The sequence below is a fragment of the Heptranchias perlo genome, chromosome 3, assembly GCF_035084215.1.
Source record: "Heptranchias perlo isolate sHepPer1 chromosome 3, sHepPer1.hap1, whole genome shotgun sequence".
NCBI lineage: Eukaryota > Metazoa > Chordata > Chondrichthyes > Hexanchiformes > Hexanchidae > Heptranchias > Heptranchias perlo.
Window position 1 is genome coordinate 21,535,196 of NC_090327.1, and position 27,186 is coordinate 21,562,381.

The 27,186-nt window shown below is 46.0% G+C and overlaps 1 protein-coding gene across 3 annotated transcripts in view; it reads right to left on the reverse strand.

The window, feature by feature from the left end:
- trpn1 (transient receptor potential cation channel, subfamily N, member 1) overlaps positions 1 to 27,186 on the reverse strand; it is a 272,820-nt gene that overhangs the window by 198,373 nt on the left and 47,261 nt on the right. For all 3 annotated transcript variants that reach the window (XM_067978518.1, XM_067978520.1, XM_067978509.1), the window contains one exon: positions 20,593 to 20,691. In XM_067978518.1, the coding sequence (XP_067834619.1) occupies positions 20,593 to 20,691 (99 nt within the window). The remainder of the gene's footprint in view (positions 1 to 20,592; positions 20,692 to 27,186) is intronic.

A 27,186-nucleotide genomic window follows, 5' to 3' on the forward strand; every position in this document is an offset into this window, starting at 1 on the left:
AGAAATAACATTGGATCTCAGATTTATTGGGTTAGAGAAGGCAGGGGAGTAAGATTGGATGGATCAAAGTCAATATGAATAGAGAAAGCGAGGGAGTAAGACTAGAGGATCACAGTCAATACAATTGGAGAATATAAGAGGAGCATGATTTTGTTTTATTCATTCATGGGACGTGGGCGTCGCTTAGATGGATCAAAGCCAACACTATTAGAGAAGACACGGGAGTCCACACCACAATGCTAGCAGCTGAATCAAAACAGATTTGCCATTACAAATTTCTTAAACCTAATGAAGTGACAAAGGATTAGAATACAATTGAATGTATTTTTTTGATAATCAGTTTTCCATATCCTCAGCAATATACAATACACTAAAGAATACGTGTGATAGAACAATGCTTTGTAAAGCAGTGATCTCATACCATAGGAAATACATCATAATATACACATATATCAGTACCTTAAAAGGCAAGAAAATGTCCCAAAATGATGATAACTATTGTGCGCATCACATCCTATGTCATACACCCCTCAAAACATTTATAAAAATGAATCCTCATCACTTTAAAGCAGGGCTTGAACACAAACGGAAGCATGACTAAGTCAAAAACCTACACAACCTATAGTAGCTGCCGTCAGTGGCACATTAAACGGGGCAAGAAAGCAAAGTCCAACAGACACGTGTCCCCGAAAAATGTCCAACGTAGGTCTCTAACAAAGATGAAATCTAACAAAAAGCACAAGAAGAAAGGATGGAAATAGACTGTTGCCAATCACTAGGCTCCAGAAGAAAAATTTAAGTGGACCAGGATCACAGCATTAATGAACTACGTATATAACATCTTACTACCATTGAAGAGATCTATCTGAATGCTATGGGATTATGTTTGTTACCTTATGGATACAACTGTTAATTTATTATGAATTAAAACAACTAGTACTGGAGACTTGAGAACAAAATATATTATATCTGTGTGTTTCTCTTCCTGTGAACTTGGATTAGGGCAGTGACAATAAACGATGGTTTACAATACTTATTAAACCTTCTACAGAAGAGGTTTACTGTAATTATATATGTTACTATCTTTTCTATAGAACAGTTAGTCTGATGTCAGTTGTGGGCAATCTCTTATAAGTCATAATTAGCGAGAATGTAGAGATGTGTTGAATAATCAAGGGCAGGCAGTGTGGATTTTTCAAAGGCAAGTGGCATTTGACAAATTTAATAGAGTTTCTTTGAAGAAGTAACTGATTATTTAGAAAAAGGTATTGCATTAGTTGTATGGGGGACCGGGAGTCAATGTAGGTCAGCGGGTTCAGGGGTGAAGGGTGAGCAGGATTTGATGCAGTATAGGATATGAACAGCAGAGTTTTGGATGAGCTGAAATTTATGGAGAGTGGAAGGCGGGAGGCTGACCAGGAGAGTATTGGAATTATCGTGTTTGGAGGTAACAAAGGCATGGATAGATGGGCTGAAACAGGGGCAGAAATGGATGGTGTTTTGGAGGTGGATATGGACTCGAGGTGTTTTGGAGGTGGATATGGACTCGAGGTGAAATAGAATGGTGAGGTTGTGAACAGTCTGGTTCAACTTGAGACAGTGGCCCGGGAGGAGGATGGAATTGGTGGCTAGAGTTTGGAGTTTGTAGCGGATGCTGAAGACGATGATTTGGGTTTCCCCAATGTTTACCTGGAGGAATTTGCAGCTCATCCAGGACTGGATGTCGGACATACAGTCTGACAATACAGAGGAAGTGTTGGAGAGGTAGAGCTGGGTGTCATCGGTGTACATGTGGAACCCAGTTCCATGTCCTCGGGGAAGCATGTAGATGAGGGAAGAGGAGGGGCCTAAGGATAGATCCTTGGGGGACTCCAGAGGTAGCGGTGAAGGGGAAGGAAGATAAGGCATTGCTGGAGATGCTCTGGCTATGATTGGATAGTTAAGAGAGGAACCAAGCAAGGGCAATCCCACTGAACTGGACAATGAAGGAGAGGTTTTGGAAGAAGGTGGCATGGTCGAAAAAATGAGAGAAAGTAGGGAAAGATGCTTGGTAAGCAAGGGGAAGGCAGGGGTGGGTGGGGGGGAGGATGTGGCAGCGGCAGCTGAACAGATGGTCTAAATCTTCGTTACAAAGAAGTCCATGAGTTCCTTGCACTTGTTGGAGGTGAGGCTGGAGAGGATGGGGAGAGGGGTTTAATGAGCTTATTTTCTCCATTACAACCCATAATGAGATGGGTTGTAATGGAGAAAATAAGCAAGGGGTTATCTTTGTTTTTCAGGATAATCCTGGAGTGGTCAGCAGTTTTGGCAGAGGGGAGCAAGGCGTGGTTCAGCCAGATTTGGCGATGGGTCTGCTGCTCACCAGGTGTGCTCTAGTCTGTGCCCCTTGAACTTGAGGGAGTGGATGGGGGCTCCTACCAAGAGAAATGATCAGAGACGGACAGAGTAAGGCTTTTACTAGGGATAAGGGCATTAAAGGTGGAGGTGAGAGAGTGGTTGTACAGATCAACAACTGCAGAAGTATTAGGGCAAATGGAGGGCCAAAGACTAGACAGTTGAGAGTTTGAAAGTGGGGAGAGTTCACTTCAGGGGCAGGTGCATATGGAAGTGGGGTTGGAAAGGGGTGGGGATGTGAATGGCGAGGGATATAAGGAAATAGTCAGAGAGGGCCCTGTCTGTGATTGACACCATGGGAATAGAGAAGCCCTATGAGATGGCAAGGTCCCCTCGAAGGGTATAGCTGCGATATGGATTGGAGAGTTTATATGAAGGGAGAGTTTAATGGAGGACAGAGGGCAGTGAAATCGAAGGAGAGAGGGCAAGGTAAATTGAGATTGAGATTGAGAAATCACTAAGAATGAGGAGTCGTTCATGCAGAGGCTGAGGGAGGGAAGGAGGTAGATAGCTCAGTGAGAAACTCAGGGTGGGGCTTGGAGGGCAATGGAGAATGAGGGTGGGGTAAGGTGAGGTGCTAGAGAAGTAGAGTGCCAGAGACTACGGTATGATTTGACCATAAGTGCCATACCGCCACTGCGGCAGATGGTGGAAAGTATAGCCAGACGGTGAGGCTCCAGTCAGGGGCAAAGTGTTGCCACTCATAAGTCAAGTTTCTGTCACAGCCATGATGCCTATGCAACTGTCCACAATAAGGTGGTGGATGGCTAAGACATTGTTGGTGAGTGAATGGACATTTTGGATGTAAATGAAGAAAGTGATGGTGATTATATTGATCTGTCGGCAAAGTCTAGGGTAGGGGGGCAGTGACGGGTAAGCAGGAAGGTGGTTGATAGGATTAGGCCTCAGCAGACGAAAGGTAGCATGCCTGGCTGACAGGAAGGGGACGAGATAGAAGAAGGGCCCGAGGCGTCAAGAGAAGAAAAAAAAAGGAGAGATAAGAGCACTTGAATCAGCCAGGGATTTCAGGCCAATAGTTCAGAATTACATAAAAACAGAAACCACGACCAAATGCAGATTGTTATTGTTAATATAATCTGCAATGAGTCAAATTGTTCATTCTGCCTTGCTCGGAGCAGCTAGAAGTTGCAGGTGTCAGCTCATATCTTACTGTGGTGCATTTAGTATATCTCAGTTACAAACAGAAGATGGTGGAACAGGGTCCCTGAGCTCATTCCGAATGCCTGACTGTTCATGTTATCAATGCCACAATGTTACTGCGATATCCCAGTGGCCCTTTGTCTAGCTAACTCCAGCTCTGCTGGTGAGCAGACACAAGTCCTGGCTGTTTTCATTTCTCTCAGTGGTATAGCTGTATCTTTCCCTGATAGCTCATTACCAAGTCCTTACCAAACAAATGTTTTTTTATTTAAAAGTTGTTATCGTTAAGCAGACATTTTTCAAGCAACCAGAAAACTCAAAACAGCACGAATATTCATCAGCACTGTTTCCGCAATTTCTCCCGTGCCTTTAGCACACGTTCCCATGATTGCTGCATTTTACTCACGGCAAAAAATATAGTCCTTGCTGGTTTAATTCCACTCAGCTATTTACCCACTGCAAATCATCATGCCATTCTTGACTAATCAGCAATGCTATCTTCTTAAGTCAGAAAACATGCTCAACAAGCAGAGAGATGCCTGGATTGTTTGCTGTCACCCACAGGGCGTTCCATTCCCATGGCAACTCTCACTAGGAAACATTCAGCATTAGATTCCAAGGCCGAAAACATCTTTAATAAAATGGAAACAAATTTCTCAACCACAGGACTTCTTCCCAAAAATAACTGTTTCAAAATAAAATAATATGGGACCACTTATAAATAAATGTACTTACAGTTGTATACCACCATAAAATTAACAGGCATCGAGCAGATTTTGTTGTTAGGGGGAAGTTTTTTTTCTGTGGTAATTTAATCAGATATCCATATTGGCTCACTAGTCAACCGACTGAATCAATTTGCTCCAGTCATCCATTTCCATCCATCAGAGAGGTCGTGTCACTCAAAGCTCCAGTGAAAGATCAAAGGCCCAAAGATAGGGAAAATCGAGGCAGCCTCATGTGCCAGTGTTGCTGGATTGTCCTGCAGCTCTGAGTCAGACCCTGTACAGGTCCCCAGCTGTTACTCTTCCAGCTCTCACTCTACAGTTCCACACCGAGCCGGACTGAGCTGCTGCTGTCCGCATGGGAGCGGACAGGCAAACTGTTCAGCCAACATGTCAAAAGAAAAGGAGAACAATTTGTGAACTTGTGCTCATATTATATGCCACAACAAATCACCTCAACGAACTCCGTTCTTGAATTTCAGGCTGTGAGGTATTTCGTGGAGTGCACTATTTTCACGTGAGAGGAAGAGCACACGGGTTCACATCTTTTAGTGGAGTTAAGGGTCCTCCTCCTTTATTATAGTCAGGAGTCTGTGTATAGATGTGGTGGGCTGAGTTGATCCCTGCTTAACTGTCAGAATAAAGGATAATTTACAGCTTTATTACACACAACTGCAAGTCATCATTCCACTTCCACATTGATCCCTGATTTTACACAACGAGTGATGGCAAATTTATCAGTGAAATATCAACTAATACTTCACTGCCAAAATTAAGTTTATGATGTATCACTAACAGCTCTGATTTCACTGTAGCTTGTTTATGACATCATACAGAACCTTAACTACCTTTAATGGTTTGTTTTTAACTCTCACAAAGCCCGCCCATGTTTGTCCATGATTGTAATCTAAATTTGAGAGGCTGTTCCAGCACCCCTCTCAAAAGGTCCTGGACAGGATACAAGAAAACATTTGTCATAGAATCATAGAATGATGCAGCTCAGAAGGAGCCATTCGGCCCATCGTGCCCATGCCAGCTCTTTGAAAGAGCTATCCAATTAGTCCTATTCTCCTGCCCTTTCCTCATAACTCTGCAAATTTTTCCCCTTCATGTATTTATCCAATTTCCTTTTGAAAGTCATTATTGAATCTGCTTCCACCACCCTTTCAGGCAGTGCACTCCAGATCATAGCAACTCGCTGCGTAAAAAAATGTCTCCTTATCTCGCCTCTGGTCCTTTTGCCAATTAGTTTAAATCTGTGTCCTCTGGTTACTGACGCTCGTGCTACTGGAAACAGTTTCTCCTTAATTACTCGATCAAAACCCTTCATAATTTGAACACCTCTACTAAATCTCCCCTTAACCTTGTCTCCTCTAAGCAGAACAATCCCAGCTTCTCCACTCTCTATGTAACAGCCTGACATAGCCATACTCACAGAATCATATCTTTCAGCCAACGTCCCAGACTCTTCCATCACCATCCCTGGGTATGTCCTGTCCCACCGGCAGGACAGACCCACCAGAGGTGGCGGTACAGTGATATACAGTCAGGAGGGAGTGGCCCTGGGAGTCCTCAACATGGACTCTGGACCCCATGAAATCTCATGGCATCAGGTCAAACATGGGCAAGGAAACCTCCTGCTGATTACCACCTACCGTCCTCCCTCAGCTGATTAATCAGTCCTCCTCCATGTTGAACACCACTTGGAGGAAGCACTGAGGGTAGCAAGGGCACAAAATGTACTCTGGGTGGGGGACTTCAATGTCCATCACCAAGAGTGGCTCGGTAGCACCACTACTGACCGAGCTGGCCGAGTCCTGAAGGACATAGCTGCTAGACTGGGCCTGCGGCAGGTGGTGAGCGAACCAACACGAGGGAAAAACTTACTTGACCTCGTCCTCACCAATCTACCTGTCGCAAATGCATCTGTCCATGACAGTATTGGTAGGAGTGACCACCGCACAGTCCTCGTGGAGATGAAATCCCGTCTTCGCACTGAGGACACCATCCAACGTGTTGTGTGGCACTACCACCGTGCTAAATGGGATAGATTCAGAACAGATCTAGCAGCTCAAAACTGGGCATCCATGAGGCGCTGTGGGCCATCAGCAGCAGCAGAATTGTATTCCAGCACAATCTGTAACCTCATGGCCCGGCATATTCCTCACTCTACCATTACCAACAAGCCAGGGGATCAACCCTGGTTCAATGAGGAGTGTAGAAGAGCATGCCAGGAGCAGCACCAGGCGTACCTAAAAATGAGGTGCCAACCTGGTGAAGCTACAACTCAGGACTACATGCATGCTAAACAGCGGAAGCAACATGCTATAGACAGAGCTAAGCGATTCCACAACCAACGGATCAGATCAAAGCTCTGCAGTCCTGCCACATCCAGTCGTGAATGGTGGTGGACAATTAAACAACTAACGGGAGGAGGAGGCTCTGCAAACATCCCCATTCTCAATGATGGCGGAGTCCAGCACGTGAGTGCAAAAGACAAGGCTGAAGCGTTTGCAACCATCTTCAGCCACAAGTGCCGAGTGGATGATCCATCTCGGCCTCCTCCCGATATCCCCACCATCACGGAAGCCAGTCTTCGGCCAATTCGATTCACTCCACGTGATATCAAGAAACGGTTGAGTGCACTGGATACAGCAAAGGCTATGGGCCCTGACAACATCCCAGCTGTAGTGCTGAAGTCTTGTGCTCCAGAACTAGCTGCGCCTCTAGCCAAGCTGTTCCAGTACAGCTACAACACTGGCATCCACCCGACAATGTGGAAAATTGCCCAGGTATGTCCTGTCCACAAAAAGCAGGACAAATCCAATCCGGCCAATTACCGCCCCATCAGTCTACTCTCAATCATCAGCAAAGTGATGGAAGGTGTCGTCGACAGTGCTATCAAGCGGCACTTACTCACCAATAACCTGCTCACCGATGCTCAGTTTGGGTTCCGCCAGGACCACTCGGCTCCAGACCTCATTACAGCCTTGGTCCAAACATGGACAAAAGAGCTGAATTCCAGAGGTGAGGTGAGAGTGACTGCCCTTGACATCAAGGCAGCATTTGACCGAGTGTGGCACCAAGGATCCCTAGTTAAATTGAAGTCAATGGGAATCAGGGGGAAAGCTCTCCAGTGGCTGGAGTCATACCTGGCACAAAGGAAGATGGTAGTGATTGTTGGAGGCCAATCATCTCAGCCCCAGGGCATTGCTGCAGGAGTTCCTCAGGGCAGTGTCCTAGGCCCAACCATCTTCAGCTGCTTCATCAATGACCTTCCCTCCATCATAAGGTCAGAAATGGGGATGTTCGCTGATGACTGCACAGTGTTCAGTTCCATTCGCAACCCCTCAGATAATGAAGCAGTCCGAGCCTGCATGCAGCAAGACCTGGACAACATCCAGGCTTGGGCTCATAAGTGGCAAGTAACATTCGCGCCAGATAAGTGCCAGGCAATGACCATCTCCAACAAGAGAGAGTCTAACCACCTCCCCTTGACATTCAACGGCATTACCATCGCCGAATCCCCCACCATCAACATCCTGGGGGTCACCATTGACCAGAAACTTAACTGGACCAGCCATATAAATACTGTGGCTACGAGAGCAGGTCAGAGGCTGGGTATTCTGCGGTGAGTGACTCACCTCCTGACTCCCCAAAGCCTTTCCACCATCTACAAGGCACAAGTCAGGAGTGTGATGGAATACTCTCCACTTGCCTGGATGAGTGCAGCTCCAACAACACTCAAGAAGCTCGACACCATCCAAGATAAAGCAGCCCGCTTGATTGGCACCCCATCCACCACCCTAAACATTCACTCCCTTCACCACCGGCGCACTGTGGCTGCAGTGTGCACCATCCACAGGATGCACTGCAGCAACTCGCCAAGGCTTCTTCGACAGCACCTCTCAAACCCGCGACCTCTACCACCCAGAAGGACAAGGGCAGCAGGCGCATGGGAACAACACCACCTGCACGTTCCCCTCCAAGTCACACACCATCCCGACTTGGAAATATATCGCCGTTCCTTCATTGTCGCTGGGTCAAAATCCTGGAACTCCCTTCCTATCAGCACTGTGGGAGAACCGTCACCACACGGACTGCAGCGGTTCAAGAAGGCGGCTCACCACCACCTTCTCGAGGGCAATTAGGGATGGGCAATAAATGCCGGCCTTGCCAGCGACGCCCACATCCCGTGAACGAATAAAAAAAAAACTGAAGTCCCGCATCCCTGGTACCATTCTAGTGAATCTCTTCTGCACCCTCTCTGACATCCTTTCTAACTTGTGGTGCCCAGAATTGGATACAATACTCCAGATGGGGCCTAACCTGTGATTTATAAAGGTTTAACATAACTTCCTAGCTTTTATACTCTATGGCCCCGATATTTATGGGGAGGCAGGGAGGGAACGGGGGGGGGGGGGGGGGAGTACATAAGCATGTAAGAAATAGGAGCAGGAGTAGGCCATACGGCCCCTCAAGCCTGCTCCACCATTCAATGACATCATGGCTGATCTTATACCTCAACTCCACTTTCCTGCTCCATCCATTGACTCCCTTAGTGTCCAAAAATCTATCGATCTTAACCGTGAATATACTCAATGGCTGAATATCCACAGCACTCTGGGATAGAGAATTCCAAAGATTCACAACTATCTGAGTGAAGAAATTTTTCCTCATCTGGGTCCATTCTCGAATCTAGGGAATTCTGGAAGATCAAAACCAATGCATCCACTATCTCTGCAGCCACCTCTTTTAAAGCCCTAGGATGTAGGCCATCAGGTCTAGGGGATTTGTTGGCTTTTAGTCCCATTAATTTCTCCAGCACTTTGTATTTACTAATTTTAATTACTTAAGTTCCTCACTCTCATTAGACACTTAGTTCCCCACTATTTCTGATATGTTTTTTGTGGCTTTTACTGTGAAGACAGATACAAAATATTTGTTTAACGTCTCTGCCATTTCCTTATTCCCCATTATAATTTCTCCTGTCTCTGTCTCTAAGGGACCCACGTTTACTTTCGCTAATCTCTTCCTTTTTACATACTTATAGAAGCTCTTATAATCTGTTTTTATATTTCTTGTTAGTTTACTCTCATTCAATTTTCTCCCTCTTTATCAATTTCTTGGTCATTCTTTGCTAATTTCTAAAACCCTCCCAATCCTCGGGCTTACTACTTTTTTTTGGCAACATTGTAAGCCTCTTCTTTTAATCTAATACTATCCTTAACTTCTCTAGTTAGCCACGGTTGGATCACTTTTCCCGTGGAGTTTTTATTCCTCAAGAGAATGTATATTCGTTGAGAATTGTGAATTATTTCTTTAAATGTTTGCCATTGCTTATCTACCATCAAATCTTATAATCTCATTTCCCGTTCTACCTTAGCCAACTCTCCCCTCCGACCTACGTAATTGGCTTTGTTTAAATTTAAGACCCTAATTTCGGATTTAACTACATCTCAATCTCAAGATCAAATTCTATCATATTATGATCACTCTATCCCAGAGGATCCTTAACTATAAGATTACTAATTAACCCTGTCTCATTACATAATACTAGATCTAAAATAGCCTCTTCCCTAGTTGATTCCTCGACATATTGTTCTAGAAAACCATCTCGAATGCATTCCATGAACTCGTCCTGGGAATCCCAGCCCGCAGGCATTCAAACTAAAACTGTGATTAAATTTGAGGCACGTTGTCTTATTAAAATATTTAAATTATGGACCCGTCTCTGGATAGCAGGTTAGTTGCCTGCCCCCCAACCCATCTCCGTTAAAACTAGCGTGTTGGAGGTGGGTTGGGGTTGAGTTTCAGATTTTTGAATTTTTAACCCCCCCTCCCCTCTACCATCCACCCTGGGGGGGTTAAAATTCCCCTATATGCCTCTGTTCATAAAGCCGTGGATCCCGTATGCTTTTTTAATAGCCATCTCAACTTGTCCTGCCACCTTCAAGGATTGGTGAATGTGCACCCCCAGGTCTCTCTGTTCCTGCACCCCCTTTAATAATTGTACCATTTAGTTTATATTGCCTCTCCTCAGTCTTCCTACCAAAATGCATCACTTCACAATTCTCTGTGTTAAATTTCATCTGCCATGCGCCTGCCCATTTCACCAGTCTGTCTATGTCCTCCTGAAGTCTGTTACTATTCTCCTCATGATGTGGAGATGCCGGTGATGGACTGGGGTTGACAATTGTAAACAATTTTACAACACCAAGTTATAGTCCAGCAATTTTATTTTAAATTCACAAGCTTTCGGAGATTTTCTCCTTCCTCAGGCAAATGTTTCAAGATCTCCTTGAAGCCTACGCATTTATACATATTGAATAATACATGGTGTTTACAGACTGCCCCTGCAACTGCCCGTTGCCAAGGCAATCACCGTGCAATAACCTCACTCTACCGCAAGCCCACGGACAACCTCACGATGCTCCACTTTTCCAGCTTCCACCCTAACCACGTCAAAGAGGCCATCCCCTATGGACAGGCCCTGCGAATACACAGGGTCTGCTCAGACGAGGAGGAACGCGATGGACACCTACAGACGCTGAAAGACGCCCTAGTAAGAACGGGATATGACGCTCGACTCATCGATCGACAGTTCCGACGGGCCACAGCAAAAAATCGCATAGACCTCCTCAGGAGACTAACACGGGACGCAACCAACAGAGTACCCTTTGTCGTCCAGTACTTCCCCGGAGCGGAGAAACTACGCCATGTTCTCCGCAGCCTTCAACATGTCATCAATGAGGACAAACACCTCGCTATGGCCATCCCCACACCTCCACTACTCGCCTTTAAACAGCCACCCAACCTCAAACAGACCATCGTTCGCAGCAAACTACCTAGCTTTCAAGAGAACAGCGTCCACGACGCCACACAACCCTGCCACGGTAACCTCTGCAAGACATGCCAGATCATCGACACAGATACCACCATCACACGAGATGACACCACCCACCAGGTGCATGGTTCATACTCCTGTGACTCAGCCAACGTTGTCTACCTCATACGTTGCAGGAAAGGATGCCCCAGAGCATGGTACATTGGCGAGACCATGCAGACGCTGCGACAACGGATGAACGGACACCGCGCAACAATCGCCAAACAGGAGGGTTCCCTCCCAGTCGGGGAACACTTCAGCAGTCATGGACATTCATCCACCGACCTTCGGGTAAGCGTACTCCAAGGCGGCCTTCGAGACACACGACAACGCAAAATCGTCGAGCAGAAATTGATAGCCAAGTTCCGCACCCATGAGGACGGCCTCAACCGGGATCTTGGGTTCATGTCACGCTACACGTTACCCCACCAGCGAACAAATGTTATCTGTTTTTAATATAATGGGTCATTTGCTGGCTCTCTCTGCCTTCCGGATGTTTCTGCCTCTCTCTGTGTTTTTTTTTTCTCTGTTTTTTTTCCCTGTTTGTTTTTTTGTTGAATGTGTATTCGGAGGTTCTGCAGGTAACACCTCTCTGTCTGAACACGGTGATTGCCTTGGCAACGGGCAGTTGCAGGGGCAGTCTGTAAACACCATGTATTATTCAATATGTATAAATGCGTAGGCTTCAAGGAGATCTTGAAACATTTGCCTGAGGAAGGAGAAAATCTCCGAAAGCTTGTGAATTTAAAATAAAATTGCTGGACTATAACTTGGTGTTGTAAAATTGTTTACTATTCTCCTCACTACATTTCCGAGTTTCGTGACAACTGCAAAATTTGAAATTATACCCTGTAACGCCAAGTCCAGGTCATTAATAAATATCAAAAAGAGCAGTGGTCCTAATACCGACCCCTGGGGGACACCACAGTAAACTTCCCTCCAGTCTGAAAAACAACCGTTCACCATTACTTTCTGCTTTCTGTCTCTTAGCCAATTTCGTATCCACGCTACCACTGTCCCTTTAATTCCACGGGCTTCAGTATGATGTGAGATCCTTCTTTCATCTCCAGCCTTCAATCTCTCTCTCTCTTCATCGCAACCTTTACATTTTATTGACATCGAAACTATGAACTTTTCTCTTTTCTTCTTCCTCCAGTGAATTGAAATCAAGACTCATTACACCATCTTCCACTTTAACTCACTCTGACATTCAGACTAGTTTGATCCCGTGAGCTGATCTCAGCCGAGTTAGCAGCCTGGATGCTATAATTGGCCTCGGTACTCGTGGGCTAGGATTCATGTACCGGTGACGTGTACTCAAAAGTGCACACGTGTATATGTTGGGTGCAGTTCCCTCTATGGCCGAATAACCCGCTGATACTCACTGTCAAGGCTCACCAAAGAAGAATGGCCACTTGCATGAGGAACCCGAAATCAGCCAACATTCGCAGAACTGTACTCAGTATGAAGGGGAGAAAGTGGGAGGGGGAAAATAAAGAGTCTGAACATCGGGAAAGAAAAGAAACGGAAGCCAACAGAAAAATAAACAAAGGAGAAAAGCATTCTAAATGTTGGTTGAAGAGATACATGCCTGCATTTTGCAAGTAGCTCAGTGCTTACGGTGCTAATCCAATTGCACAGCAGCATTAGGTGAATAAATAACAGTCATGTCATTGCCTCTGATCTCTTGCAACACGCAGACACATTCTATTCTAATTTGCAGCAAAACATCGTAAATCAGAAAGCAAATCCGTAACGTTTACTGGAAGCACAAGATTCACAGGCGTTCTCGGAGGTCAGTGGCTGCAGTGTGTGGCATTTTACCACAAGCTAATGAGGCAAAGAACAAATTAGAATGCAACTGTCTGCAGCAGGCAAGAATAGTTCCTTGTGAGCACAGTTAGGAGTGTTAAAAACTATCGAGGTTGTGCTTGGTTTATAATTCTCTCATTTTATACAGTGAGAATAAAATTTCTCAGCTCAAGGGTTTTTTTTCTAAAACTTAATTTTTAAAAATGTAGATTTTTTGATACCTATTGGAGGCGACTCAGAAAAGGTTAATTTCCAAAAACAAACTCTTCATTGTTCATGAGCTGTTTTGGGCATTATCCTCGATCTTGCAGTGACTGCTCCTACGTACTTACAAAGGTGCAGGCAACTGGGGAGTCTGTACACCAGATGGTGATAGAATCATAGAATTATACAGCACAGAAGGAGGCCATTCGGCCCATCATGCCTGTGGAAAAGCTTTCCAATTAGTCCCACTCCCCTGCTCTTTCTCCGTAGCCCTGCAAATGTTTCCCCTTCAAGTATTTATCCAATTCCCTTTTAAAAGTTATTATTGAATCTGCTTCCACCACCCTTTCAGGCAGTACATTCCAGATCATTACAACTCACTGCGTAATATTTTTTTCCTCATGTCGCCTCTGGTTCTTTTGCCAATTACCTTAAATCTGTGTCCTCTGGTTACCGACCCTTCTGCCAGTGGAAACAGTTTCTCCTTATGTACTCGATCAAAAGCCTTCATGATTTTGAACACCTCTATCAAATCTCCCCTTAACCTTCTCTGTTCTAAGGAGCACTCTACGATGTTCTAGGAATTTATATCCTAGCTGTTAGCTGCTTCAACGTAACAATTCACCATGATACTAGAATAAGGAATTACAAAATAGGAGATAAAATGTGGCAGTACATAGAAAATCAGTTAAAAAACTCAAACAAAGGGTAGAATCATAAATTGGAAAGAACTGGGTACCACAGGGGTGGGTGTTGCTATTTTTCAAATATATATTATTAATAACTTAAACAAAACCATAGTGAACAAAACCTCCAAGTTTGCAGACAATACTCAAATAAAGAGCAACATTGCAATCAGATTCAGAAGCATTTAGATTTTATTTTAGGTAACTGGACCAGTAGGTGACAGGTGAGATAGAATGGGGATATGCCTAAAACATACAGGAAGTTGGTAGTGGTGGTCGGAGGCCAATGGCTGCAGCCCTGGCATATCACTGCCGGAGTTCATCGGGATATCACTGCCTGAGTTCCTCGGGATATCACTGCCGGAGTTCATCGGGATATCACTGCCTGAGTTCCTCGGGATATCACTGCCGGAGTTCCTCGGGATATCACTGCTGGAGTTCATCGGGATATCACTGCCTGAGTTCCTCGGGACATCGCTGCCGGAGTTCATCGGGATATCACTGCCGGAGTTCCTCGGGATATCACTGCCGGAGTTCATCGGGATATCACTGCCTGAGTTCCTCGGGATATCACTGCCGGAGTTCATCGGGATATCGCTGCCTGAGTTCCTCGGGATATCACTGCCGGAGTTCATCGGGTTATCACTGCCGGAGTTCATCGGGATATCACTGCCTGAGTTCCTCGGGATATCACTGCCTGAGTTCCTCGGGATATCACTGCCGGAGTTCATCGGGTTATCACTGCCGGAGTTCATCGGGTTATCACTGCCGGAGTTCATCGGGTTATCACTGCCGGAGTTCATCGGGTTATCACTGCCGGAGTTCATCGGGTTATCACTGCCGGAGTTCATCGGGTTATCACTGCCGGAGTTCATCGGGTTATCACTGCCGGAGTTCATTGGGTTATCACTGCCGGAGTTCATCGGGTTATCACTGCCGGAGTTCATCGGGATATCACTGCCTGAGTTCATCGGGTTATCACTGCCGGAGTTCATCGGGTTATCACTGCCGGAGTTCATCGGGTTATCACTGCCGGAGTTCATCGGGTTATCACTGCCGGAGTTCATCGGGTTATCACTGCTGGAGTTCATCGGGTTATCACTGCCGGAGTTCATCGGGTTATCACTGCCGGAGTTCATCGGGATATCACTGCCTGAGTTCATCGGGTTATCACTGCCGGAGTTCATCGGGATATCACTGCCGGAGTTCATCGGGATATCACTGCCGGAGTTCATTGGGTTATCACTGCCGGAGTTCATCGGGTTATCACTGCCGGAGTTCATCGGGATATCACTGCCGGAGTTCCTCGGGTTATCACTGCCGGAGTTCCTCGGGACATCACTGCCGGAGTTCATCGGGTTATCACTGCCGGAGTTCCTCGGGACATCACTGCCGGAGTTCCTCGGGACATCACTGCCGGAGTTCCTCGGGACATCACTGCCGGAGTTCCTCGGGACATCACTGCCGGAGTTCCTCGGGACATCACTGCCGGAGTTCCTCGGGACATCACTGCCGGAGTTCCTCGGGACATCACTGCCGGAGTTCCTCGGGACATGACTGCCGGAGTTCCTCGGGACATCACTGCCGGAGTTCCTCGGGACATCACTGCCGGAGTTCCTCAGGACATCACTGCCGGAGTTCCTCAGGACATCACTGCCGGAGTTCCTCGGGACATCATGCTTGGCCTAAGCATCTTAAAATTTCAAAACTGAGATTGCTAGATTTTTGTTAGTCAAGGGTATTAAGGGTTATGGAGCCAAGGTGGGTAGATGGAGTTACAGAACAGCCATGATCTAATTGAACGGCGATACAGGTTCGAGGGGAGGAATGGCCTACCCCTGATCCTATGTTCCTATCTTCAGCAACTTCATCATTACCCTTCCCCTTATCATTAGGTCAGGAGTAGGGCTGTTCACTGATGATTCTACAATGTTCAGCTCCAATCGCAACTCCTCCAGTAATGAAGCGGCCTATGCCAGTCTATAGCAGGACCTGAACAACATCTAGGCTGACAAGCGGATAGGTAACATTTGCGCCACATAAGCTTCAGGTAAAGACCATCTCCAATCAACTCCCCCGACCTTCAGTGGCACCACCATTGCTATGACCCCACCATCCTGGCTTAACTGGACCAGCCTTATCGACACAATGATTACAAGAGCAAGGCAGAAGATGGCTACTCTGCGACAGTTGGCTCATCTCCTTACCCCTCAAAACCTCCCCACAATGTACAAGGCTCAAGTTGAGAATGCGATGGAAAATTCACCACTCGCCTGGTCGGATATAGCCACAACTACACTCAAGAAGCTCGATACCATTAGTATGGGAGGGAGAAACTGAAAGATGAATTATGGGTTAAAATGGGACAGTGGTACAATCTGCTGATCATAAAGAGGTTCAGGAATTGTGGTCGCTACATCTATTTCGAAACTAAGATAGAGTCCATACTCTCAACCTGTACTCAGGATACAGCAGACCAGCTACGATATACCGCCAAACATGAAAACCAAGAACAGGAAGCTTGAGAAACTCGGCATCACCACCAGCATCGACCAAGCTTCCCCTGGTACCACGGTTGCAACCACAGGGAAGTCTATCGTCAATTTGTCCGACCACACCCTTCAACTAGACGAAGTCGAAGTTCTCAGCCGAGGGCTCAATTTCTGCCCCACTACCAAAATGGACCCCACTAGTCTCGCGGCAGACACAGAGGAATTCATCAGGAGAATGAGGCTCCGGGAATTCTACCACAAACCCCAAGATTTCAGCAGCGAACCCAATGAGACAATCAACGATCCGGAACAGCAGACAGAGGGATCCGCGGTACAGCAACCGAAGAGGAAAGAGTCTCACTGGACTCCTCCAGAGGGTCGCTGCCCTCAGCTTGACATGTATGCTCAAGCTGTCAGGAAATGTGTCTATGCCAGATTCATCAGCCGCACTCGGAAGACAGTCCAGAATGTCACCCGAGCACAACGCAACGCCATCAAAGCTCTCAAGACCAACCGCAACATCGTCATCAAACCAGCGGACAAAGGAGGCGCCATCGTCATACAGAACAGAACGGACTATTGCAAAGAAGCATACCGACAACTGGACAATCAGGAACACTACAGACGGTTACCCACAGACCCGACCAAAGAACACAACCATCAGCTCAACAAACTGATCAAGACCTTCGATCCAGACCTTCAAAACATCCTACGCACTCTCATCCCACGTACTCCCCGCGTGGGAGACTTCTACTGCCTCCCAAAGATACACAAAGCCAACACACCCGGACGTCCTATCGTATCAGGCAATGGAACCCTGTGTGAGAACCTCTCTGGATACATCGAGGGCATCCTGAAACCCATCGTGCAGGGAACCCCCAGCTTCTGTCGCGACACTACAGACTTCCTACAAAAACTCAGCACCCACGGACCAGTTGAACCAGGAACACTTCTCACCACGATGGACGTCTCGGCACTCTACACCAGTATCCCCCACGATAACGGCATCGCTGCGACAGCATCAATACTCAACACCAACAACAGCCAATCTCCAGACGCCATCCTACAACTCATCCGCTTCATCCTGGATCACAATGTCTTCACCTTCGATAACCAGTTCTTTACCCAAACACACGAAACAGCCATGGGGACCAAATTCGCACCCCAATACGCCAACATTTTCATGCACAAGTTCGAGCAGGACTTCTTCACTGCACAGGACCTCCAACCAACACTATACACCAGATACATCGACGACATTTTCTTTCTATGGACCCACGGTGAGGAATCACTAAAGAGACTACACGATAACATCAACAAGTTCCATCCCACCATCAAGCTCACCATGGACTACTCCTCAGAATCAGTTTCTTTCTTGGACACACAAATCTCCATCAAAGACGGGCACCTCAGCACCTCACTCTACCGCAAGCCCACGGACAACCTCACGATGCTCCACTTTTCCAGCTTCCACCCTAACCACGTCAAAGAGGCCATCCCCTATGGACAGGCCCTGCGAATACACAGGGTCTGCTCAGACGAGGAGGAACGCGATGGACACCTACAGACTCTGAAAGACGCCCTAGTAAGAACGGGATATGATGCTCGACTCATCGATCGACAGTTCCGACGGGCCACAGCGAAAAATCGCGTAGACCTCCTCAGAAGACTAACACGGGACGCAACCAACAGAGTACCCTTCGTCGTCCAGTACTTCCCCGGAGCGGAGAAACTACGCCATGTTCTCCGCAGCCTTCAACATGTCATCAATGATGACGAGCACCTCGCTATGGCCATCCCCACACCTCCACTACTCGCCTTTAAACAGCCACCCAACCTCAAACAAACCATCGTTCGCAGCAAATTACCCAGCTTTCAGGAGAACAGCGTCCACGACACCACACAACCCTGCCACGGTAACCTCTGCAAGACATGCCAGATCATCGACACAGATACCACCATCACACGAGAGGACACTACCCACCAGGTGCACGGTTCATACTCCTGTGACTCGGCTAACGTTGTCTACCTCATACGTTGCAGGAAAGGATGCCCCAGAGCATGGTACATTGGCGAGACCATGCAGACGCTGCGACAACGGATGAACGGACACCGCACAACAATCACCAAACAGGAGGGTTCTCTCCCTGTCGGGGAACACTTCAGCAGTCATGGACATTCAGCCACCGACCTTCGGGTAAGCATACTCCAAGGCGGCCTTCGAGACACACGACAACGCAAAATCGTCGAGCAGAAATTGATAGCCAAGTTCCGCACCCATGATGACGGCCTCAACCGGGATCTTGGGTTCATGTCACACTACACGTAACCCCACCAGCGAACAAATGTTATCTGTTTTTAATATAACGGGTCATTGACTGTCTTCCTTCTCTCTCTCTCTCTCTCTTTTTTTTGGGGGGGTTTGTATATTCGGTGGCCTTTTTAGGTGACACCTTTCTGTCTGCTCACTGTGATTGCCTTGGCAACGGGCAGTAATCACCAGGCATTGTTCTGTGATTTTCAAATGCGAAGGATTCGAAAATTTCATTTCCACACCGTTCACCTGACGAAGGAGGAAGCCTCCGAAAGCTTGTGGAATTTAAAATAAATTTGTTGGACTATAACTTGGTGTTGTAAAATTGTTTACAATCTATGAAACAACACAGTGCTCAACTTGCATTTGTAGAGGGACAAAGTACAAATCTAAAGAGATTGTATCATTGGCATATAATGTTGATCAGACACCATCTAGAGTCACTTTACTACCTTCTGGACTCAACATTGATTTCAATAACTTCAGACCATAACCACTGCTCCCATTTTTTCGGTCAGCTAGTGCTGGTAATGGCTCTGCTGCTGCCATTTACAGCTACTCCTAATCAATCTTTTGTTTCTTAACCTGTCCCATTACCACCTTCCTTGCCTTGCACCATCATCCCTTTTGTCATTTAATAATTTGTGCCCTCTAACCTATCACAGACCTTTTGTTCTTTCCTCCCCTCCCCTCCCTCCCCCTCTTTCCCTCTGTATTTGCTCAAAAACTTTAACTCTTTAACATCTTCCAGTTCTGACGAATGGTCTTTGACCTGAAACGTTAACTCTGTTTCTTTCTCCACAGATGCTGCCTCACTTGCTGAGCTTCTCCGGCATTTTCTGTTTTTATTTCAGATTTTCAACATCCGCAGTATTTTGCTTTTGACCACTTAGAGTACTTTTTGCAGTTCCGGTCAGCTAATCAGAATTATTGCCCACTAGAATGTACAGAAATGAAGGTACAAAAATAAAGATAATTCTGACTATTAGCCTTTTAAGTTTTGAGGAATGGTAAGAAGTTTGGGCTTGATTTCTATGAAGAGGAGAAGACTTTGAGTTGATATAATAAATGTTTTCAAGATTATATGAAGAAAATTTGCAAACCCAATCCATGTAAGTTGTTTGCGTTGGTGAAGATTCGAAAACTATGGGACAGAAATTAAAATTAGAAGGTTAGGAGTGCGAGGGCAGTAGAGTGGAAGTTTTCTTGCTCATCAAAGCAAACAGTATAAATGAGTTCAAGAGTTAATTGGATGTGTTTCTTGAGGGATATGATGAGATGGTGAGTTGGTGCATTTGACCTGTCAAGAATGGAAAGGTTTATTGGACCTAATGGCCTTTACCTGTTCCTATACTGCATATAAATAACTATAAACCGGCATTACACCACTTAAGGATTTTTAAAAACTCAATCGACTAGAACGGAGCAGATCACCATTGAAACAATATTACCATCACAGGGCTGTAAACCATACAGAGGTCTGGATTCCTGAACTTGCCTTGTATTCTTTGCGCACCTCTACCATAAAGATTTTACCAACTGTTGGGGCCACCATCATTGTTCGTTTGGACTGAATTTGGCCTTTATTTTGCCCAAGTATACATTTTTAAAAAGTGCAGGACAATGAATCACAAAGTGCGGCTTTTACCATTGTTTAAGCTTTCAGCTTCACACAAAAACAACCACCAGTAGGAGGAATCACCATGTATGCACAACTTATCAATGATTTTCATTCAGCTCACTCCTCACCTGGTGATGCTTCTAGACAGGGACTATTTGTTTCACTAGCACCAAATCTTCACATGAATACCACACTAGCACACCACACCTACAGTTTCATTTTGTTCCTAAGTGGTGTTGAGTAATCCTAGTAAGTAAGTAGCAATACACATTTTCCGTAAAATAACTGTATCCATACCCCTCCCATCAGGTTAGGGTCCGATTTCTTTGCCAACAGCAGTCGAACAATTTCATCCTTTGAATGTGCGGCAGCGATGTGTAGTGTGGTCCTTCCATCCTGAAACAGGGCAATGAACCGCATGTTACAAACAGAGTCACTGCTGTTATAGTCTCCATCCTGAAACAGGGCAATGAAAAGCATGTTACAAACAGAGTCACTGCTGTTATAGTCTCCATCCTGAAACAGGGCAATGAAAAGCATGTTACAAACAGAGTCACTGCTGTTATAGTCTCCATCCTGAAACAGGGCAATGAAAAGCATGTTACAAACAGAGTCACTGCTGTTATAGTCTCCATCCTGAAACATGGCAATGAAAAGCATGTTACAAACAGAGTCACTGCTGTTATAGTCTCCATCCTGAAACAGGGCAATGAAAAGCATGTTACAAACAGAGTCACTGCTGTTATAGTCTCCATCCTGAAACAGGGCAATGAAAAGCATGTTACAAACAGAGTCACTGCTGTTATAGTCTCCATCCTGAAACAGGGCAATGAAAAGCATGTTACAAACAGAGTCACTGCTGTTATAGTCTCCATCCTGAAACAGGGCAATGAAAAGCATGTTACAAACAGAGTCACTGCTGTTATAGTCTCCATCCTGAAACACGGCAATGAAAAGCATGTTACAAACAGAGTCACTGCTGTTATAGTCTCCATCCTGAAACAGGGCAATGAAAAGCATGTTACAAACAGAGTCACTGCTGTTATAGCCTCCATCCTGAAACATCGCAATGAAAAGTTTGTTACAAACAGAGTTATGAAAGCCATGGCCCAGGTTTTGCTGTAGCAGGGCATCTAACGGTGTCTATTGTTAATTAGACTTGCCCTTGCACGTTTGGGCTTTTAATTTGTTAGTGTGGCAAGTTGCTGAAAGTGCGAGCGGATAATGTCGCAGCGAGGGAAACAGGGCATCTGGGACCTGAGTGAACAGGGCAAGCAACTCGGTATCTCCTTAACCAATCAGATTGAAGGATTGAGAAATAAACAGCGCAAGGAATGAGAAGGAAGTGTAAATTAGAGTGGGTGAATTCAATGTCAAATCAGGTACAGAAAGAGAAATAAAGAGAGGGAAAGAAAGATTGGATTAAGAGAGAGAGAAAAAAAGAGACAGAAAGGAAAAGTAAAAAAAATTAAATTCAAAATTTGACACTTATAAAATCTCCAACAACAATTAAAAGTTGAAGGAATGCGACTCCACACTTGTAATAGTTAAGTTTCAATGCCAGAGAGATTAATTGGCAGTAAATAACAATTATGATGCTGTTAAAAGGGTGCTTATGCTTGTAATGACAAGACTTATCTTTCTGCGGTGAGTTTAGTTCGTATCTACCGCGCAAATACAGCAACTCCACGCCATTCAATGCATTTCAATGGTGAGGCAGACAAGAAGCTAACGGCAGAGCGGCACAACTCGGACATCAGCTCTTGGGTATCCGCATTTAACTGCGCATTTGCCCCTCACCTGAAGTTGCTGTACCATTTACACTTAAATAATGGCAGGTGGGAATGTGGTGGTACAGCAGTGAAAAGTGGAGCACAGAACTTACCGTCCTGTTCCCACTGCCAATCCGACAGCTGCCATTACATTGGGGTCTAGACATAGGCAGCCAGAACGGCTGCCTGAAACAGGCAGGAGCCTCAATAGTGTATGCAAATCGGGATCCTATAATGTCAGTAGGATTCCAATGCCATATTCATGCATTTTTACATGGTGAACGCTCAGTGCTGGACCCACCTAGTACTACTGGGCAGTACAGGTCAGGAACAGAGAATTCTGGCAGTATTTAAAGGGGCACTCACTTGCAAATAGATAATTGGTGTCTATCTTGAGAGTTGAAGAAGGTTTACTGAGAATGCTTTGAGCCTGAAATGGTGCCACTTCAGCTATTCTCAGCACAGAGAGGTGCTAGCACAACTGGAAAATTGGAGTGATATTGGCCACTGGTTTAGGGTTGCCAGCCCTCCAGGATTATCCTGGAGTCTCCAGGATTATCCTGGAAAGTCCAGGAATTAAAGATTAATCTCCTGAACACTGCTGCAAGCAAGCCAGGAGAACAATCATAGGGGCATTAAATAAAATGTGTTTTCTTTTTCATTTTCTTTTAACACTTTTGTTTATTAGTTATAAAAATATTAGAGATGGGCTGCTTGTCTGACCCATTGGGTAAGGAAGAGTCTATTCCAATTGGTGGGAAGGATGTGCCAACGGCAGGGAGTCATGTGATGACACCTCCAGGTATACATCTAACCAGAGTTGGCAACTTTACATTGGCTACAGGAAGAGGAGAAACAGGAGCAGCAGCATCATCAGGTGGAGAAATATCAGGGAGTAGTAGGTGGTCCTGCAAGGCGTCTCACGATTGGCCATTGCAGCAATCTGCAGGGTGCTGCAGCCAGTACCACAGCTAGCACTGCATTGCCTGAGGCAGATAAAGTCACCACAGCCCTGAATTTCATTGCGTCAGGGTTATTTTGAGTTGCAGATGCAGACATATGAAACATCTGTCAGGCTGCGGTGCATTCCTGCATAAAGCAGATCACAGACACGCTGTTTAGCAGGGCTAATGATTTCATTGTGTTTTTCATGGGCCCCTAGGAGCCAACAGGAAAGGGCTGTGGGGTTTGCAGCCACCGCAGGATTCCCACAAATGCAGGGTGCCATCGACTGCACACGTGACCATCAGGGCTCCTGCCAACGATCCCAGCACCTTCAAGAACCGCAAAGGGCTTGTGGCCAACTGGTCTGTGACCATTGGCAACCGTTCACGCAGGCAGCTCCAACGATGCCTATCTCCTGTGGCAATCCAGCATTCCCCCTCTCTTTGATGAGTAGCAACACATCCCAGGCTGGCTGCTAGGAGACAAGGGATATTTTCTGCAGACTTGGCTGATGGCTCCACTCTGAAACCCACAGCCTGTGGAGAGAAGAATTCAACTGCAGTCACGGCTCAACCAAAGCAGTCATCGAGCAGTCCATAGGGATGCTGAAACAATGATTCCGCTGCCTGGACCTGTATGGTGAGGTTCCCTACAGTACAGCCCTGGGAGAGTGTCAAGGATAGTGGCGGTGTGCTGCCTCCTACATAACTTTACCCTGCAACGGAGAGAGCTACTGTTGCTGACAGATGAAGAGGAGGTAGCTGACCAGCAGGAAGTGGCAGCAGCAGCTTGAGGTCTGGAACATCAGCCTGCAGCCAGAGCTGTACGCCAGCAACTCATTGACCATCGCTTCTCCTAAATGATACCTTCCCCCGACCCCACCACACCCCTGTTTCCCACCAGAGCATCATTTGAACCAGTCTATTTACCCTCCGACAAAGGACTTCCATCCCACTGTCCATCATTCACACACGTGCTACCCGGCTTTTCCAGCTCCACACTTACTGCAGAAACATTTGCCAGACAGCACCATCAAGCGAGAGGGTGTTACAGCTTAATCGTGTCAACAAATGACAAACAAAGTAAGAAGTACCCAGCTGCGGAATCCTGCGGTGGCTGCAAACCCCACAGCCCTTTCTTGCTGGCTCCTAGGGACCCCGTGAGAAACACAATGAAATCATTAGCCCTGCTACACAGCGTGTCTTTGATCTGCAAGCCTATCTTTCTTTTTTTATGTCGCTTCTCATAGGAGATGGAAGGCTGCTGGTGCTTCGATGGGGGAGTCTGAGATACTCATGGTCGGCGACCTCTAGGAGGTCAGGCCTGAGAGGGCCCAGCTGCAGCATCTCAACTGTGCCAGGGCAGCCTGGTGCCATGGCGACCATTGATTGAGGGGATGCTCTCAAGGTGAAAGAATCATAGAAAGGTTCCAGCATGGAAGGAGGCCTATCGCGTCCACGCCAGCTCTATGTAAGAGCAATCCAGCTAGTCCCACTCCCCCGCCCTATACCCGTAGGGAAAGAGGCCATGTGCCACTCCTTTTGCACCACTGCAAGTGCCATGGGCCTGCGGCTCAGTACTCCTATTGATCTGCGAGAGAGCAGACTGGAGAAGACCTTTGACGTGATTGAAGCTCCTATCGGTGCATTTTCCCCAGCCTTTCGAATGCAGTGGAGATGGTGGAGCCCAGAGTGGCATCAGTTTGAGCTTTGATCAAGGATGTTATTACTGGTGTTGTAAAACAGTTGATATGGATTCAGCCACCTGTTATACATCTCTCCCGATTTTCATTTTTGATTTACTTCAATCGCCCAAAGTCAAAATTACCCCCCATGAATGCACAGCCCAAGATGGAAAATGGTGGGCAGTGTGCCTGTAATTTCCCAATATGCATGGCTGGTGGGCAAGGCTCTTTGCTGGTGCAGCAAACCCAGAAAATGTACTCCCGCGACAAAAAATAAGTATTGTCATTTTATTTTACCCTGGTAGAGGTTTCTTGAACTCAGTCATGCGTTTAATATCCAGCTGCAGCTGAAATCTATGCCCCCAGCCTAACTCAGTACAAAAGATGAAAGTACACTCTGGTCTGGCTGGAGGGAGAAGCTTAGCCACATTCAAACAAACACATTTGCTCAGTTACTTGTGAATGTATCTGACAATTATTTAAATGCCAGAAACCCAAGCAACTGTTTCCAGGGGTATTTAATAAACTGAAACTGTTCAACAAGTTGAGCTGAGTAGAGTAGAGCTGAGTAGAGTAGAGCTGAGCAGAGTAGAGCTGAGTAGAGTAGAGCTGAGCAGAGTAGAGCTGAGTAGAGTAGAGCTGAGTAGAGTAGAGCTGAGTAGAGTAGAGCTGAGTAGAGTAGAGCTGAGCAGAATTGAATCAGGTTAGTTGGAACCTTCAGAGAAAGAGAAGTGAGATTAGCTCCCACAATTAGAAGAGAATGAGGTAAAATTGTATATAGGTTATCTGCAATAGAGATTATGACCTTTTATTGTTTTAATTTAAGGAGTTGTCTAGTATAACATCTACCATGTATATATATTTACATTATTATTGTTCGTTCATCTTTTGGTCAGTAAATTTGCTTGTTAGTTAAAGTCTAAGACAAAGCTATTGCTATGCTTTGGCACTTTTTGAAGATGGAAGAAAATTCCTGTGGAAGCACAGGATAGATCCAATAGCTAAAATAATGAACGGAAAGGTTTTCTATTTGTTGTCTTGGCAACACTATCAGAAACATACTTAGCCGTCAGATATTCTCAAGACCGTAGGAAGCTAAGATTCACCTAAAAGAGTAATTTAAACATACATAAAGGTGAAGTATGTACAGTAACAGGGACAGAAAAGATCCCAAATTAACCTTTACACATGATGCTCTGAAGTCCATGATCTTAAATTTCTGGTTAATGGCACTTTCCCAACTTTGAATGCATATCCTCTTGTCCTATGATCTCAAATAATTTCAAATAATTCATTAGTTTGTCCTTTATCTGTGGCCCTCAACATAACAGCTATGTCTTCTTCTGCTTCATTTTTCTAAGTTCCCTTAACCTTCTTGCACAATTAAGTATTTGAGGGCTGATTTTAACCCTGTGGGAAACCAGGCGAGGGGAGGGGGGAGGGGCAGTGAAAATGGCCTAAGTTACTTACCCGCCCTGGAGCCACCAGGGACTGACAGGTTCTGACTTTCACCTGCTCGCCCATCCAAAGCTGGCAAGGTCCTTTTTAACATGCGCATGTCGGATCCCGATGATATCATCGAGACCCGACTGCAATTTTTACTATACATCCAGAGTGCGAAGCGGCAGCGAGTTTCCTGCCAGGCCAATCCAGTGGCAAAGTTTTACATTTAAAAAAAATTATTCTTGTGAGGCCAGGAGGAAGGAGGAGTGCTCCTCCGGGCTTCACAACAAACATTCTGCCGCAAACTCATTCCCCAACTCTGATTTCGGGAACCCCGCAAGACAGCTCGGCAACTGATCCAGCCACGTGGCTGCTGTTGGCGGGCGGCCTCTGAGCCGTGCGGTTTTCCGCCAACGTCCCGGGTGGGAAGTCAGCCGGCGGGATTTATATGACGCCTGTCTGTGATCAAGAAGGTGACATATTTCTAAGTCAGAATAGCATGTGACTTGGAGGGGACTTTGGAGTTGATAATGTTCCCATGATATTGCTGCTCCTATCCTTCCTGGGTTAGAAGTCATCGGGCTGGAAAGCACTGCTTGGTGAGATGCTCCAATGGATCTTGTAGATAGTATTTGGTGCATCGGCGGCAGTGGGAGTTTGATATTGAATCCAGTTGCAGAGATACCAATTAAACAGGCTGCTATTAGATCTAGGATGCTGATCAAGTGGACTGCTCTGTTCTTCCATCTCCGGGACCTATGTTTGAATCGAGGTTGGCCTGATGGGATAACAGTCTCTTCTCTCTAACTGACTGTAAGGGTAATTTGTGAAATGCATTTGGATATTTTCAGCTCAAGCTCCTTCTGGGTCATCAGCATAAAACTGCCAATTATTGGACTAAACTGCCAATCTCACTCTGAAAGGCCATAAGAGTAACTGATGTGAAAAATGGAAAATATCACACCAATGCAGTCGGGGCTGCTGTTCTGGGATTATGTTATGTTGTTGGGGCATACTAGAATGAATTTTTCTCGGCGTCAGAACGTG